The 18,978-nt window shown below is 43.7% G+C and overlaps 1 protein-coding gene across 1 annotated transcript in view; it reads left to right on the top strand.

Moving 5' to 3' along the window:
* Positions 1–11,166, top strand: part of Gxylt2 (glucoside xylosyltransferase 2) — a 97,030-nt gene extending 85,864 nt beyond the window's left edge. Inside the window, exon 7 of the mRNA XM_021165390.2 lies at positions 4,969–11,166. Within this exon, the coding sequence (XP_021021049.1) occupies positions 4,969–5,151 (183 nt within the window). The 3' untranslated portion in view covers positions 5,152–11,166. The remainder of the gene's footprint in view (positions 1–4,968) is intronic.
* Positions 11,167–18,978: the final 7,812 nt, after the last annotated feature.

Genomic DNA, 18,978 nt, shown 5'->3' with positions numbered 1-18,978 from the left:
GTCTGTAGGGTTCGGTACTTAACTCATAGTTTCAGGCATCCATGAAGAATGTAGGAATGTACCCCCCATGAATAAAGGATGATATTATGTGCAATGCTGCCATGGAGGGAGGGGGATCTCATATAGTTGGAGCCCACTCCTTCTTCCTTGAAGAGATGTGTGAACACAGGCTAAGGAGTGATTCAGGGTTCTGTGTTGCCTGTTACCTTTTGCCTTGATATTGAGATTACTTGTAGGAAGCCAACAGCAGGTATTTACAAGAAGTGCCCTCCTTAAGCTGTCCCTCTAAGACACAGAGCAGGGGTCAGCATAACATGAAGAATCCATATGAGATTTGTGTTTCAGCATTCATAAAGGTCATGGGGGAACACAGTGACCTTTTCCATGCATGCACTGCCAGTCGCTGAATTGGCATTCCAACAGCAGAGGTTATTGGACCACAGTGCCCGAACTATTTGCTGTCTACTATTGACTGCCCCGCTTGACAAGAGCTGTTTATATAGACTGTATTAAAGATTTTTTTTTCTTCTTGAAGATCTGGGAGCCCAGTGCTGGCTTTTTTTTTCTTCTTGAAGATCTGGGAGCCCAGTGCTGGCTTTCAGATATGCACGTGCCACAGCTTTGTGTGCAGGTCAGAGAACAACCCCGGATGTTATTCTACACCTTCTACCAGGAGACAGGGTCTCTGTCCTTTATAGCTTCGAGTGTCAGAATGGCTGGTCTGTGAGATTCTGAGGACTCCACCATCTCTGTCTCCCATCCTACCATAGGAGCACAGGAATTACAGATACATACTACCATGGCAGGATACTCGTGGGTTCTGGGGTTCCAGACATAGGTCCTCACACTTTGTGGCAAGCACTCTATCCACTGAGCCATCTCCTGGCCTGTAATGCATCTTTGTGACCCATCCCCCAGCCTGTAATACATCTCTGTATGAAGATGAGCATTTTACTAAAGAACTACAGTTCTGGAGATGCCAGGGCTGTCCTCCCCACAGGGGATCACTTGCCCTGCATCTCAGCACTTCTTCTGCTGCCTGCTGTTTAGTTTTCAAAGGGCAAGTGATTGAATTACACAGTCTGTTATGCACTCCGTGACATTCTCACACTTGGTTACTCAAACATTGACTCAAGGGGGAAACCCATCCGCAGTACGGGTGGAAGTCAAGAAAGCACACAGCCGCGTGGGCTCTGCTCTCCCTCGTGATCTGGCCCTGCTTGGGGGTTGAGCAATCGTGACTGAGTTATGACTCATCTTGCTTTGTTCTCCCGGGGGATCAGAAAGACAGCCAAATGACTCTGTGGCTTAAACACTTGTACATAATCACTCTGTGGGGTTCCACAGTTTAACCCTAAAAAACAGCTTCATTCTGGCATTTCCATCAGGACAGTCACTAGCTCCAAATCAACACGGGAGTGAATACACTCCACCTTAAAGCTGTGTTCCCCTATGCCTGCCATCTTCTACTGGGCTGTAAAGCATGACTTTTTTACCATATGGAAAAGGATCAGAGCTGGCTTTCCGCCTGAGCTCAAATCCCAATTCTATCACTCTCTGAGTAGTTATTACTGCTGTTACCTTACTGAGCCTTAGTTGATTTCATCATCGTAAAATGAAGATAATAGAGGGATGGAGAGATGGCTCAGCAGCTAAGGGCATTCATGGGGGAAACCCAGGGAAGATACTGCCAGGTTCAATTCCCGGCATCCACATGGCAGCTCACAAGTGTCTCTAACTCTAGTTCTAGAGGATTCAGCACCCTCACACAGACACACAGGCAGACAAAACACCAATGCACATGAAGTAAAAATTATAAAATACATTTTAAAAATAAAATAAAATGAAGATAATTATGTTACCGTCTAAGGTTTAAAGAAATGGCCCAGAGCTTAAGATTCCTTGTTTCTCTGCAAGACCCGAGTTCTGTCCCCAGTATTCATGTGAGGGGGCTCCTCACAGCCACTCATAACTCCAGCTCACCAGAGTCCAGCAAACCCTTCTGGCTTCTGTAAACATGGACACACATGCAGCAGGTATGTGTGTGTGTGTGTGCGTGTGTGTGTGTGTGAGGGAGAGAGGGACTTTTTTAAAGTATTATCTTCCTAATGAGATAGTTATGCAGATTAACAAAATGACAGCTTTGAAACTTTAATCACATACCTGACAGTTGTTTTCAGTATGTAGACATTGCACTAATGGCAAGCATTTCACATCTGTTTCTTCCCCTAGCATGCTGTCTTTCTTTCTCATATGCACACAGTCTACATATATGTGTTTGTATGGTGGACTGGTCTAACAGCTTGCGCATCATGCCCTTCCAACAGTCATCAGACAGATACTCTTCAGTAATTCCTTCAACAGTCATCTATAAGGCCTAGTTTAGTCAGGAATAATTCCAGTTGCCTGGAATTTGGAGGCTAGCAATATAGACCAAGCCCTGTGGTTGAAATCTCTGTTCTAGCTAGGTGGTGGTGGCAGTGCACGCCTTTAATCCCAGCACTCAGGAAGCAGAGGCAGGTGGATCTCTGAGTTTGAGACCAGCCTTGTCTACAGAGTAAATCCCCAGACAGGCAAAGCACTACAGAGAAACCCTGTCTTAAAAAACAAACAAACAGCCAGGCGTGGTGGCGCACGCCTTTAATCCCAGCACTTGGGAGGCAGAGGCAGGTGGATTTCTGAGTTCGAGGCCAGCCTGGTCTACAAAGTTGTGTTCCAGGACAGCCAGGGCTATACAGAGTAACCCTGTCTCAAAAAAAACAAAAAAACAAAAACCAAACAAACAAACAAAAATTTCTGTTCTAGTAGAGGATGCCAGATGATATAGAAGTTTTCTGCAACAAAGATAAAAAGATCCTATCAGAATGGAGAGGTTTAAAGTTCTAAGAGGAACAGGTGGGATGTTTCAGCAGCCAAGTTGTCAGGGAAAGCCTGTGCCAGCCTGGGACTGGGTCAAGTAGGGGCATTCATGGGGAAACCCGGGGAAGATCCTGCCAACCAGCAGACATAATCAGGAAACTCCCTAGTGGGGAATGAAGTAGGTGTACCAGGGTACAGGAGGATCGTCCCCTCCGCCACCGTGGAGAGAGAATGGGAGGGAAGAAGATGCGGCAGGGTTCCAGATCACCTGGAGCTTTAGAAGCAAGACTTAGACTGCGGTCTGGTCAGGAAAGTGACAGCTGTGATTCATGGTGGCTTATGTCAACCAATTGCAGACTTGCAAGAGGGAGGAGGCCCTGAGCTGTTTGTGAGATTGATAGCAGCCGTACATCTGAGAACTGAGCTAGCGGGAGTTTGTGGGGAAGTGGGAAGGTCAGAGGCCAGGGCTGTGGGGATGGGATGGGACTTCTGGTTGTCTGGCTGAGGGCTGTGGCAGAAAGCAACTGTGTCCTAAGCCTGAGCTGGCGTGTGGCTCGTTTTTCAAGTTACCTCACTGCCTTGCTGATCCACATGCTGAAGTAATGTTTCTGGTGACCTTGAACGACTGGGAAACTTGTTCTGGGAAAGTAGATACCCATCCACTCTGCTCTGTGGCTAGAGGAGGGCTTGCCCTTTGACCTTTCTGTTTCTCCCTAGGATTTTCATTGGCAAGGGTTAATCTCTGACTTGATCCACCAGCTGCCCTTTCTCTTTTTGATAGGATGGTGAGAAAGCTTGGCTAGTGTCCAAGTAGTCCAAAAGGTTTCTTTTGGAAAATACTACTCTTTTGTATATCCCATGGGGGCAGTAAAGAGACTATTAAACAAGTCAAATCTTCACGGAGTCAATGCTGAGTGAATTTTTAAAACTCAAAATGATCATTGACCTTTGGCCTCTTGATTACTTTCCCCCCAACCTTCCACACTTGACCCTATGCTGTGGATCAAACTCGGAGCTTTGAAGTGCTAAGCAAGTGCTTTAACAGTGAGCCACGCCCCTGCCTGGTGCCTAGAACGTTTTGCTGAGACACTTGTATTTGCTCAACTCTTGGCTTTCCCTAGCCACCATAGGCAGGCCCTTATGTTTCTTGGATGGCTTATGTATGTATGTATGTATGTATGTATGTATGTATGTATGTATTTGGGCTGAAGAGATTGTTCCTTGGTTAAGAGCACTTGCTGCTTTTGTGGAGGATCCAGGTTCAAATCCCAGCGCCCACATAGTGACTCAGAACTGCCTGTAATTCTAGTTCCAAGGAATCCAGTACCCTCTTCTGATCTCTGTGGGTACCAGGCATACAAGTAGTGTATATACATACACACATCTGCATAAAATAAAAATAAGCCTTTGGAAGATAATAAACTGGGTGTCTTGTTGTCGTAGATTTCAAATGATTGTCTGCTTTAGCCTTGCGTTCTACCTCTTAGACATAGACATTGTCTTCCGACTTGAAGAGCCTTAGGAAGATAAGAAAATCATATTTGGGGCATTGTTTGGGGTTTGTTGGGCATCATGGTATAGACCTATTATCCCAATACACTAGAAGTGGAGGCAAAAGAATTCCAAGTTCGAGGTTAGTCTTAGTTATAGAAGACTCTACTTCAAAGAAAAATAGAGAAAACAGAATTGAGGGGCCAGAGAGTTAGATGATTCCATGGGGCAGTACCACTGGGCCAAGCTTAGTAAGCTTACACTGTGTTATGTTTTAATAAGAGTAACTTGTGTTTTAAACAGCACTTGAATAACAAGCTTCGAGCCAGGTGGTGGTGGCTCACGCCTTTAATCCCAGCACTCGGGAGGCAGAGGCAGAGGCAGAGGCAGGTGGATTTCTGAGTTCGGGGCCAGCCTGGTCTACAGAGTGAGTTCCAGGACAGCCAGGGCTACACAGAGAAACCCTGTCTCGAAAAAAAACTAAAAAAAAAGGAAAAAAAAAAAGAATTACAAGTTTCTCTCTCTCTCTCTCTCTCTCTCTCTCTCTCTCTCTCCCCCCCCTCTCTCCCCCCCCCCCTCCCTCCCGTCCTCTCTCTCGCCTTTCTCATTATTTCTCAGTTTCCCTTTCAGGACAATCTGTTTCAGTCTATGTACTACCCTCTGCAGCTGAAGTTTTTGGAGACGGTGCACACCCTGTGTGGACGGATCCCCCAGGTTTTTCTCAAGCAGATTGAGAAGACGATGCGAAGGGCTTACGAGAAGCACGTCATCATCCACATGGGCCCCAACCCCATGAGCTGAGCCAGCCTGGTGTCTGTGACTGAGGACTCGGATCCTTACACCGCCTGGATATTTGTGTGTGTGTATATATATTTAATGGTGCTCTGTGACTGTTGCGGTTCAAAAGCCTGATTGTATTTTCCTAAGTTAATTATCCCTAAAAGGGAATATGCTTTTCTTTATTTTCTCCTGATATCTCCTGAATCTTTTTATTTTTAAAGTTATTTTATGAATTTTATATTGTCCCAGTGGGCTGAGAGAGAAAAGGGGAACTTTTTCTAGCCCTCAAATATGAGCCCCTGTTGATATATGCAGCTATTGTGATAATCTGGATTTCTTGAGAATCTTCCTATGCAACTTGCTCTCTCATACCCTATTAAAAAGCAATACGTGTTCAGGCTGGAAGATGGCTCAGGTGGTAAAATCATTTGCTACCAAGCCTAATGGCCTGTGTTCGACTCTCTATGTAGAAGATGGAAATTAACCCCACTAAGTTATCCTCTGACCTGCATGTATGCCCACACATACACCAACAAGTAAAGAAATGTAGTATTATTAATAATAATAGGGGCTGGAGAGAAAGTTCAGCGGTTAAGAGCACTGACTGTTCTTCCAGAGGTTCTGGGTTTCATTTCCAGCATCCACATAAATAGCTCACAGCCATCTATAACTCCAGGTTCAGGGCATCCAATGCTCTCTTTCTGTCCTCCACAGTAACTATGCACATACGTAGTGTGCACAGATATACATGCAGGCAACACTCCCCTACACATAAAATAGAATAACTTTTTTAAAAATTAAAAAATAATAATATGTTATGAGACAAACTAACTTGAAGAGAATATAGGTCATTGTGCCACCACCAAGATTAGATTAGACATAATCTATAACCACTTGAAAAAGGTTGTTACCCTCTGAATGCGTTTCATTCCAGACTCCTTAAAACTTCCCCTGACTTCTGTATTTCCCACTGTAACACATTGAAAACATACAACCTCAGTAAAGCCAAGCCTGTTTGCGGAGATTTCATGTAGGAGACTAAACAGTCAGACGAGATAATTACAGCATGCTGGGTCTGGAAAAGGCTTTCAGACCAGCTAATTGGGCAGCATTTCAAGATGAAGCATGTGGCTGAGGGTGCATCTCAGGATTGCTGAGCTCCACGGAGGGCTCAATCATGAGAAATTTCTATGCAACAATAGCTTCTAAAAGAAAGCCCAAGGGATCTCTTTAGCAAAGAGGTGTGAGTTTGTGTTTTCTCTACAGACAAGAGCACTTGATTAGACTACTGGGTAGGGGGCAGAAATCAAAGGACAACTGCAGATGTTTGTTTGGGTTTTGTTGTTTTCATTTTTAACTACATGTTTGTGTCTATGTCTGTGTCTGTCTGTGTCTGTGTCTGTGTACGGGCATGCAAGTGCAGGTGACGATGGAGGCCAGAAGAGGGGGACATTAAATCCCCTTGACCTTGAGTTGCAAGGGGGGGCCGACTTAGGCTCTGTGCATTAAACTTAAGTGCTCTGCAAGAGCAGCACGCACTCTTAACCATGGACCCATCTCCCCATCCCCTGTGTGATGTTTTGTTTTGTATTTTAAAGACAGGGTTTCACAGCCTGCCTGCCTCCACTTCCAGATAAGTTCTGGATCTACAAGTGTGTGCCCCCACACCCAGCTCCAGTTTCAGATTTAATTTGTTCAAAGTAAATGTTTCAGATAATGTCATTGACTAGAAAATGAGCCAGCTTTGGGACTCTTTATCACTGTGGTTAGCCAGCTCTTAGCTTAGAAACCTTACAATCGCTGGGCAGTGGTGGAGCACGCCTTTAATCCCAGCACTTGGGAGGCAGAGGCAGGCGGATTTCTGAGTTCAAGGCCAGCCTGGTCTACAGAGTGAGTTCCAGGACAGCCAGGGCTATACAGAGAAACCCTGTCTCGAAAAACCAAAAAAAGAAAAAAAAAAAAGAAAAGAGAAAGAAAGAAAGAAAGGAAGGAAGGTAGGAAGGAAGTAAGAAAGAAAGAAAAAAAGAAAGAAAGAGAAAGAAAGAAAAAGAAACCTTACAATCCTAGCATCTAGCTACAGGAGAGAAAGCTCATGTTGTCTCCCAAAGGGATCTGACTTAATCCCTAGAGGCTTATATGGTTGGTTGGTATCAATGTAGGCACATTTTGTATAATGCTTTATTTATCTCATGACTTTTGCATACATGGTTTTTTTGTTGTTTGTTTCCTGCAGCCTAGAGAACTAGGAGGAGCCCATATCATCTCCGTGAGGTTAAAATATGGAAAGTCTTCTTTTAATTAATTGCTTTCATACAGCAAAAGGAACAATGCCAGTCTAAGTACAGTTTTCCTATAAAATACAGGTTTGTGTAAGAAGGATCATATTTTCCAGGGAGGAACACATTTGAAAATAAACATCCTGAGTTCTCTTCATCCTACACAGACAGCAACCTGGAAATGGAATATATATATATATATATACATACACACACACACACACACACACACACACACACACACACACAGATATATATGAATGAAATGTGGGAGCCCTCTGTATCAGCAGAAAAGTCTCATCCTGAGATGGGACTCCTCAGCCCTACAAAGGAACCCTGCAGTGGCAGTTAGTGTGTGACACAGTTATTGTAGTCACAAATTAAGGTCCAGCCACTCTCTCCTCTTGCCTACCACCTGCTGTCATTAGGGAAATCACCTTGTGGTGGGCTACTCTCATTTTTACTGTTGTTTTGTGTCCTCACCAGCAGACGTGACATCTTATTTTGGTCTTTCCGGCTGCGGGCACATGAGGCGTGGGGTAACTCCCCGTAGTCTGGGTTTTAGTGATGGGGCCAGAATGTACACACAGAGCACTGATTTCCATTCCAGTCTTTATCTTCGCCGTCTGTTCAGTGAACCCACGAGTGCTGCTTACACTCCTCCGTGGCTACCAGATCTAAAGACCTTCCATCGAGAAGGTCTGTGGAGAAGCTTTCAAATACAAAATACAACAGTGCCTTTGGTTTTAAGAAAAACAGGTCTACTCTTGATCCGTAACTATTTGATGCCAACTGCATACACAGCACTGTTGCCACCGAAGCTCAATGGTAGAATCTGAAAACATTGTAGAAGGATCAGTCATGATCATGTGACACTTTAAAACCTAATGTGACACACACACACTCCACTCCCCATGTGGAATATCCATGGTGTGGCCTACAATTTTAGGTTTAGTGGAGAATTTAAGAAAAAACAAAAAAAAAAAAAGATCCCTTCCAACTCTTTGTACCAAAAAGTGATTAATTATTGGGGTTTCTCTGCCTTTCATATTTCCTGGCAAACACCTTTGAAATCTCAGCGCCACGTGTTTATTCAGTTAACTTCTCCACCCTGTAATCTGGGATAAGAAGTTACAGGCCACCTTTCAGCTCCTTAGGCCACACTGAATCTACCCCTGCAAGACCTGAGCTGGTGGTGTCCTCTTCCCCCTCCTCTGCCTTCCCTCTTGTCTTAATCACTGCTAAGATGAGACTCTTAGCTGGTCATAGTGGTGTACAATGTTCGTGCCAGCATTTGAAAAGCATTGGCAGGCTCTTACAGGATTGAGGCCTACAAAGTGTCTTCAAGACAGCCAGGGCTGCCTATTGCTGTGAAGAGACACCTTGACCGAGGCATCTTTCATATAAGAAAGCATTTAATTGGGGGCTTGCGTACAGTTTCACCAGCTAATCCTTTATCATCATGTTGGGAAGCATACAGGCATGGTGCTGAAGCTGAGAGCTTTACATTCTTATTCCTCAGGTAAGAGACCTCCAACAAGGACACACCTCCCATGAACGGGGGACTAAGCATTCAAATAGATATATGAGCCTATGGGGGGCCATTCTGATTCAAACCAGGACACCTCCTCTCTGCTATCTTCTCTCTCTTCTCATTTCCTATTTAAAAAAAAAAAATGTCGGTCTGTGTAGAGTGTCAGCACTTTGGAACAGCAAGCAATGGTCGTGCTTTTGCATGCAATGGAGGTGAGATTTCAATGGCAGGGTTAGTAGGAAGGCTGGGGTTACTTCCTACTGTTTATTAAATCTGAGAAATTGTGACTTACGTGAAAAGTCTAATACTTGTATATGTCCCATCTACAAAGTCAATTTGACTGTCTCCTCGACTTCGACAATTGGGGTTTAGCGCAATACCCTTGGCTTCAGCTTCTGTGACATTTGGATGTCATGTTCAGTGCTCTACTGTGAACCATCTGCACTTTCACTGTCTGCTTCTGAAATGGACAAACATATGCTCCCAGAGGCTGGCTGGTATCTACGAAGCATTTGTAGCGTCCATAAGCGAAAGTCAACAAGCACAGCAAAGCATGCATACTGAAATCTCGATTCAGAGTGGTAGCTCTGGGCATGGTGGCGAGCAACTATCATCCTAGGAAGGTGGCTATGAGTTAGTGGCTAGCCTGGATGACCTGGTACTACTCAGGCCTTTCTCAAAAGCAGCCGGAGGAGCGGTTGGAGAGATGGCTCAGTGGTTAAGAGCACTGACTGTTCTGCTTTCCAGAGGACCTAGGTTTAATTCCTAGCACCTACTGATGGCTTACAGCCATCTGTAACTCCAGTTCTAAGGGGAATCTGACACCCTCTTGGGGCTTTTTAGGATAACAGGCATGCGTGTAGTTCACAGGCATACATGCAGACACAATGCCCATACGCGTGATTTTTTAAAAAGTTAAAAACACCCAAGCAGGACCCAAGCTTTTAATTCCAGCACACCAGAGACAGGCAGGTGATTGCTGTAAGTTCAAGGCCAGTCTGGTCTACAGAGTGAGTGAGTTCCAGGTCAGCCGGGGCTACATAGTGAGACCCTTTCTCAAAAACAAAACCAAGCACACATGCACATGGTTATGTCTGAAAAACAAAACAAAACCAAAAACCAAAAACCACAAAGCTACTGAGTGATCATAAAACAATGATTCAGTCAGTTAAAGTCATTATAGCCTGGTCTGCAAACAGGACAACTGCTACATCAATGTAGAATTATAAGAAGTAATATTTGTTGTTTACTCATAAAGAATGGATGCCATATGTTTGATGAACCAAGATGGGTATCGTTTCATGATGAGATTCAGAAATTCATTCTCAGTGTGAAAGTGTCATTGAACACAGAGGCAGGTGACTCTCCTTACATTCTTGCTTCCTGCTATATTTTCATATTTCCCATTTCTGCCTTTCCCTTTCTGTTTATGATATAGATTTCTGGGTAGTACAGGAACCACGGCTTTCTTGGAACACCTGACAGGACTTGGGAACCCTTGTGTAGGTAGAAGAGCGTTTTGACTAGACTTTAGATCCACTTGTCTATGATTGGGGCTGTTACAGACATTTGAGAAGGCTAACACCTGCACCCACTCCTACACACATGCCATATTCCTTTTACTGTATCTGTGAGTTGAAGAATCATGCACAGTTAAGGTCATTGATTTCACAACAGCCTGTGGGCCTTTACCTCTGACAAGACTTCTTGGGCAAAAGAGAAAGTGCTTGGCTCTAGTTTTTGTTTTTCACAGGTCAAAACTGGAAATATTCTCTTGAGTCCGCAGCATAAAACTCTGTGTGTGTCACTATGTGTGTGAACATGTGAGAACCAGGCACAGTGCTGACTTCACTGGGTTGACATGTTTGCATTGTCATTGAAAAAACCATGTCTACTCTTCAGAGCTCCTAAGGAGTCCCTGAACACGGGTTGTTTTCTGTTTTGTTTGCTCAAAAAGTTGGGTGTTTTTGTTGTTGTAATTTTATTTTCAAAGCAATACATTTTTAAAAGAACAATCCAAAGAGAAGAAATTATTACAGTTAGTAAAATGGAAGACAAGAACTAAGATGACCTGACCATCTCATCTTTTTAATTGTCTTATCTCTTGCTTATTACCTTAAAAAAATGATTTAAAAGCTTTAAATATGTGTTATTTGATAATGCATTTGAATTGTGTATGTTTTTCTTCATAAGATTTTAAGCCTAAAGGTGTATCTTATGTATAATTAGTAAAGAGTATTTAATAAGTAGAATAGTTTATTTTTTAAAAAATCATTAAAAATTTTACCTTGATTACAATACTGTTGTCATAAGTTATTTGTTTAGCCTTCTCTGTTCAAGGAAGAATGAATAGAATTTGGAGAGTGTGACAATGAGCATGAGAGTGTGACAATGTTTAGCAAAGTTGTACTTGACTTGTTGACCACAGCATATACAAAAATAACTGAACTGCTTCAAAGGTTTCGAGCTGATCAAAATATTTTTTTCTAGCTGGGTGGTGGTGGCGCACACCTTTAATCCCAGCACTTGGGAGGCAGAGATAGGAAGATTTCTGAGTTCGAGGCCAGCCTGGTCTACAGAGTGAGTTCCAGGACAGCCGGGGCTACACAGAGAATCCCTGTCTCAACAACAACAACAAAATTTCTATCACTTCTTTTTAAAATCAGCACAAGGTGTTCAGTTTATCTACTGAATTTTCTCCACATAGTTAAGGCTAAACTTTAAGTTGTTGTTTTTTTAAGTTTAATTGTGTGTGTGTATGTGTGTGTGTGCGCGCGCGCGCGCGCGCGTGCTCGCGCTACCACCAGGGACCTGTCTACTAAGATAGGAACTTGTACGACAAACCCAACTACCAACCCAAATCCAACAGCTTGACTGCTTTGGCCCTTGACCTCCGTAGCATGTGATGGGAGGTTGGCTGACTACATCTCTCATTTTTCATCTGAGATTTCATGGCATGTCTAAGCTCATTTTAGTGGATGAATAATGGTGATGCTAAACTGTGAAGAGAGTAAAAGCGAAGGTGTATGGCTCCAGACGGGTAGGACCACCACCTTACATACAATGTCTTTAATGTACACTGAATAAGAGAACATTTTTTTATGTGTGTGTTTCCCTTGCAGTGGTTCTCAACCTTCTTAGTGCTGCAACCCTTAATCCAGTTCTTCATGTTGTGGTGACCCCAACCATAAAATTATTCCATTGCCACTTTGTAACTGTGATTTTGCTACTGCTGTGAATTGTAATATAAAAGGGATCAGGACACACAGGTTGAAAGCACATGCCTGATAGCTTTATACAGTTGGAACGAACGAGACTGACATGTCTCCCCAAGGTATCATTCTGAAGATTTGGAAACTATATTAAATATGGTGCTACTTGAAGGTAGAGGTGTAACTTACTTGCCTAGCATACAAGGCCCTGGGTTCAATCCCCAATCCCTGCCCCCCCCCCCAAATAGAGAGGGGAAGAGGAAAAGGAAGGAAGAAAGGAAAAAAAGGAAAGCAAGCTGATATGATAGAAAGCAAATTAATAAGAATGGTTAAAAGATACATACTAAGCCAGCACTGCAGTGCATGCCTGCAGGCCCAGCACTCAGGAGGCTGAAGTAGGGTGAGCATGTGTTTATAACTAGCCAGGTTTCTGCAGCGAGATCCCTTCAGAAACTGTGTGTACACATGGAACTCGTGTGTGTGTGTGTGTGTGTGTGTGTGTGTGTGTGTGTGTGTGTAACAGAAACAGTAGAGCCACAAAGACAGAGTTGTAGCTAGATCCTGAATAACTGAGTCAACTTCCTCTGTCTTCACAGCTACCTCCACTCAAAACATAAGTCCCTGCAGGCATCCTGGTCCTCTAATCCAAGCCTTCACCCTCCTGCCTGTTTGCCTCTGACTGCTTCCCAGCAGTGCCTCACCCTGTGTAAAGCTCCTCCACCTCTTCTTTCTCTTAGAAGGATGCCCAAGCTATATCCCAAGAGGTCTCTGTATGATCCAATACACACACACACACACACACACACACACACACACACACACACACACATCCCTCCTCCCCTCCCCCAACTCCCACCCATCTCCTTGCCCACACCTCCTCTTGACTTTCTTTTCCTACATCTTCACTAATCCCCATTCATCTACAGGGCCTTTGAGTCTCTCTAGCATCTTTTTTACCTCCCTGTTTCTTTCATCTCATAAATGTCCACGACTCTTTGGGCCTCAGTGAAAGTGTCACTTCTTTTCGGAAGCCTCCCATGATCGGCCAAGGATGACAAGGCCTTCCTGTATAGTCGTCTGTATGTGTCACCCTACACAGTGTCATGTCTGTCTACTGAAGTAATAGTGAAATAGTGACATTAAGCTAGACAGAGTAGAGTGTGCCTTTAGTCTTAGGACTCAGGAGACAGAAGGCACTCCTGGATGCCTTTGAATTCCAGGACACCTTGGTCCACATAGACTGGGCTCAAAAAAAAAAAAAAAAAAAAAGAACAGAAAAGACAAAAACAAAGAAAAAGAAAAAAAGAAAAAGAAAAGGAAAGAAAAACAAAAAAGAAAAGGAAGAAGAAAGAAAACAAAAAAGAAACAGAAAAAAATAGTAACAATACTTAAGACATACTTAATTTATTGACTTATTGATTATTAATTTATTCCCTAGTAGAGACACTGTCCTTTTTTTTTTTTTTTGGTTTTTCGAGACAGGGTTTCTCTGTGTAGCCCTGGCTGTCCTGGCACTCACTTCGTAGACCAGGCTGGCCTTGAACTCAGAAATCCGCCTGCCTCTGCCTCCCGAGTGCTGGGATTAAAGGCATGCGCCACCACGCCCGGCTCCTTTTTTTTTTTTTTTTTTTTAAGGAAATTTATTGTTATATGTAAGTACACTGTAGCGTCTTCAGGCACACCAGAAGATGGAGTGAGATCTTATTACGGATGGCTGTGAGCCACCATGTGGTTCCTGGGATTTGAACTCAGGACCTTCGGAAAAGCAGTCAGTGCCCTTAACCACTGTGCCATCTGTCCAGCCCCACGACACTGTTCCTTAAAGGCATAATCCTTGTTACCCTGTTCTCTGTTCTGAACTTTGGTGATGAACACCCAGGAGCACCACAGTTAACAAGAATAAATAAATAATTTGGCTGCGTGCTGATTGGGGACCCAGCCCTGTCAGCAAAGTTTCAGAACACTAGGTTTGGTTAGTCTGAAAAAACAACTTCGCTTCCTGGGAAGGTTGCTGCAGGGGTATGACATCTTATTTACTGAATGTTTATCGAGTTGTGTGACTCTTAGGGATTTATTTACCCAAAGAAGGACAAGACAGAGACAGAGACTACCAGAGTTCTTTTCAGCTTAAATGCTTACTCTTTCCACGATCCGTTCTTTATGGTCCCGTGGATGGCATTTGTTTGGAAACCACCTTATTTCTGGTAGCCATTTCTTTCATCATTAATTATTTAAATTGTAAATGAGAGCAAACTTAGGCCATTTAGCAGAGGAGGTGTGTGTGTGTGTGTGTGTGTGTGTGTGTGTGTGAGACAAGGACAGAGACAGAGCCAGAGAGACAAGAGCCAGAGAGAGACAAACAGACAATATAAATGTGGACTGGCTCATGTAAATGGCAAGGTACCCACCTCGCTCCACCCACCACCTCACCCCCGAAATCTGTATGTATTTAAAGGCTCACATGATGCCAAAGGAATTGTATCTTTCATGGTGTTTTTGTCTTTAATATTTTATTGAAAACCATTGGCCACCCTTCTAGTATCCCAGCCATAAAATGTTGGGATGTCATTACAATAGCATCTTTCCATCTGCAGAAACACATTGTCTCCATGTCCAGATAAAAAAAATGACATTGCCAAGGTAGGCTGCCAAAGCATCGAGAAAATTATTCTCCTAGTGTTTGCTTTAAATTAATTACAATATTCATTTCTCCTGAATGGTAAAAATCCACTGGCCACCTAAAGCCCTCCCCAGGGGAAAAAAAATCCATAATCTAACCAAAGGGATAATTGGAAGGATCTTGTCAGAAACCCGATCTGTTGGACAAGACTCATTTAGCACTCCCTACAAGTGTAGTCAAAGTCATGAGTGTAAATGTATCCTCTACATGCCTGTAGTGTGTGTCATTTATGACATGTAAAATGTGACTATAAAGGGTCCTGTTAGAACACCTACTCTTAGTGAACATGTAGGACTTATCAAAGTATTAATATTCCTCTTCTCTGGGATTGCCGTATTGGGTTAAATGGCGAATCAGTTATATATATGTTATGTTATGTTATGTTATGTTATGTTAGAAAATTGGATTCTTTTTTATTTTTGTTTGTTTGGTTGCTTTGTTTTTCTAGACAGGGTTTTTCTGTGTAGCCCTGGCTGTCTTGGAATTCACTGTGTCAACCAGGTTGGTCTTGAACTCACAGAAATCCATTGCCTCCCAAGTGCTGGGATTAAAGGTGTGCACCACCACTGCCCAGCAAGATTTGGATCCTTTTTGAAATATTCATTCTTATCTGTGTGTAACACACGCGCGCACGCACACACACACACACACACACACACACACGCACACACACAAGTGCGCGAGCGCATGTAACTTTTACTCTCCTGCTCCACTTGTTCTCTTGGAGGCTTATTTCCTCTATCTGCTAGCCTAGGCCTAGCTTCTGGCCGCCTCAGTACAATCTTATCTAGACCTAGAATATTTTTAGCGTCTGATACTTACTGCTGAGTAAGCTCACCCTTTCTTGTTCTTTTGCATCTCCGACTGGCTGGTCAACTCAGCTGTTTTGGCTCAAACCCCTCTCCAAACTGACTGATTCAATCTGGCTTTTCTCTCCTGGCCTCTCCTGAAATGCACTGCTTGGAGTCATACTGAAATGCCAGGGAAGGGTTAGTGATTCCTTCCCCCCCCCTCCACGTCCCCCCCTCCAAAAAAAAAAACCAGACAGAAGCTGATCCAATGCAACTCACAGCAGGGTCTTTATTCTTGTCAAGCTAGCTTGGGGGGGGGGGGCTATCATGCCTTTACCCAGGATGGTTTTGGTGATGGGGAGCCGCAAATATACATCAGGGCAAGGCTTTATAGAAAGCTACAAGTGTGTGTGTGTGTGTGTGTTTGGGGGGGGGGGTTAAGCATCTAATTGAGGAGCTACTGTGGCCTTTAACATAATTGACTGGTGTTGGGAATCATATCATATACTTAATTTCTGCTTCCCTCTGCATTGGTGGTCAGTAGGCAGGGGGTGGGCTTTTAACGGGGGTAGGGGTGGGGTGTGCAAAACTGTTGGGATGATAACCTAAAGACACTGGCCTTGTTGGGGGTGTAACCTGGAGACTGGAGCTAGGCTCAGGTTTTGTTGGGAGGTGACTTGGAAACTAATGTTAGGTACCAGCCTGTTAGTTTGTCTGAGTTCAAACTTAGGTCAGGTTCACTAAAATGGAGTCTGAATTAAAAAGATTTGGCCTCTCCATACTAATGCTGGCAATCTGTTCAGATCTTCTCACTCCTTCTCATTCTCTGCCTCATTCTGTTCTCTCTCTGTAACCTGTCTGTGTACAACTGTCACAGGAAAACTGTCTTCTCCTCTTCTTCCTTCTCCTCCTCCTCCTCTTCCTCCTCCTCTTCTTCCTCCCTCTCCCCGTTGCTCTCTCTTAAGCATCTTCCCTTTCTTCTTTCATCTCCTGAGAATCGGGCGTGTCCTAATCTGTGAGACTTTTCTCTGATTCATCATCACTTTGTCTGCCACTTAATTAGACATACACTTTCAAATACGGGCGCTTCCTTCTACACACTAACCTTACCTTAATCGTTTGAGATTGAAGGTGTGTACTAAAGGTGTGTCTGTATTCCAGCCAGAGATATTAAAGGTGTGTGCTAAGGGCTGAGCCACACCCTAACTAGAAACAGGTTCAAATATCCTGTAACATGCTCATGTTACAGAACACATGTGGTGATCAGGGGTCCACCTGTAGGAATGAGTTTTTTCCTTCTACTGGGTGGGTCCCAGGGATCAAAGTTAGGCTGTCAGGCTTGGTAGCAAATGAATTTACATACTGAGCCATCCCACTGGCTCAGCAACTGGGTTTTTCATTAAGTTATTATTAGGAATTATTTTTAAAAATACAGAGCTAAGAGAAAAATTAAGAAATCATATGATGGGCTGAAGAGATGGCTCAGTGGTTACGAGCACTGACTGCTCTTCCGAAGGTTGTGAGTTCAAATCCCAGCAACCACATGGTGGCTCACAACCATCTGCACAGCTACAGTGTACTCATATACATAAAGTAAATAAATAAAACTTTTTTAAAAAAGAAAGAGAGGAAGGAAGAAAACAAATCATATGAATTTGGGCACACCGAGTGTTTGAAACCTGGTCAGTGATTAGAATAGGCCTGCTTATGGATTACTATTGCTGACACATACGTGGTAATAGGGGCAATTGTTAACAAAACTAAGCTGTGTTCCAATGGGAAAGCACTTACAGTCCAAAGGTCCTGAGTTCAATTCCCAGCAACCACATGGTGGCTCACAACCATCTGCAATGAGATCTGATGCCAGCTTCTGGTGTGTCTGAAGACAGCTACAGTGTACTTACATATAATGAAGAAATAAATCTTAAGAGCCGGAGAGATGGCTTGTGGTTAAGAATGCTGGCTGTTCTTTCAGACAACCAGGGCTTGATTCCCAGCACTCACAGGGGAGTTCACAAACCATCTGAAACTCTAGAGGGGCCTAGGAGATCCAACACCTTGGATTTACACTGACAGACATGCAGGCAGAATACCCATACACATGAAACAAAAGTAAAGGTTAAAAAAAAAAAATAAGGGGGCTGGAGAGATGGCTCAGCAGTTAAGAGCACTACTGACTGCTCTTCCAAAGGTCCTGAGTTCAATTCCCAGCAACCACATGGTGGCTCACAACCATCTGCAATGAGATCTGATGCCCTCTTCTGGTGTGTCTGAAGACAGCTACAGAGTACTTACATATAATAAAGAGATAAATCTTTAAAAAAGAAATAAGGAATTAAAGTAGTTGGCTTGTTGGGCATTAGGATTTGAGCTGCCTAAAATTGTCTTCCTTCTCTTTAGACAGCGACTGCGTGTACAGCTACCATTTGGCTTTCTCCTCCTCTCTGCACACTCGATTTCCATGCAAAGCAGCTCCCTAGCCTTGGCTGTCTCAGGTCAACCTCTGCCACCATTCCTGCGTGCAGAAGGCGCCGGAAAAGGAACACTTCTGGGAGTCGTCTTTTAAATAGACTGACCAATTTAGTCTGTCTATAACATGGCTAGCTCCCATTGGGTGGGTAAGAGAATTGCCTGCTCTATCATTTCACCCCAGAACCCTCCAATAGAAGGAGTTCAGAGTCCAACAGTGGGGGCTTCCTTGATAGTCAGTGCGTTATTAGTCCCCCTAGTTCCCTTTCTTACCCCCCAAGTTTGTAGACTTGGCCCAGGGGAAACAACTCAAATCTTTGACTCATCATCATCTGCCATGGGTAACACTTTTGGTTTTTTGTTTTTGTTTTTGTTTTATTATTATTATAGATAGATAGCATCTCACTGTGTACCCCTGGCTGGCTTAGAATTCACAATGCAGACCAGCTAGCTGACCTTGAACTCTCAGATATCCACCTGCATCTGTCTACTCCCAGAATGGTGAGATTAAAGGTATGCACCGCCACTCTGGGAAACCGTTTTTCTCTAAGAGTGTATGTTTCTCCAAGTACAGTCTTAGGGGCCACACTTATTAGTATTCCCCACCCTAACCCCCAAGACCATGTTCTCACAGTGTGCATTTTGGACCAGCAGCATCAGCATCAACATCAGCATCACTGATAACTTGAAACCTATAAGTGACCTCCACAGCCAGCTTCTGGGTGGTGCTGGTGGTAGCTTTAGTGTTGCTGGGGGTTGGGGTGTGTGTGTGTGTGTGTTCAAGACTATACCCTCAGGCAAACTGAAGCTAATGTCTCTCAACTACAAGCCACACCCACAATCTGTGTTTGAGTGTGTTCTTCTGGTAACTTGAGAACCACTAATT

Source organism: Mus caroli, unplaced genomic scaffold (genome assembly GCF_978045245.1).
Source record: "Mus caroli unplaced genomic scaffold, Mus_caroli_1 scaffold_7, whole genome shotgun sequence".
In the NCBI taxonomy this organism is placed as follows: Eukaryota; Metazoa; Chordata; class Mammalia; order Rodentia; family Muridae; genus Mus; species Mus caroli.
Note: the sequence above shows the minus strand (reverse complement) of the source record. Positions and strands in the feature narration are given on the sequence as shown.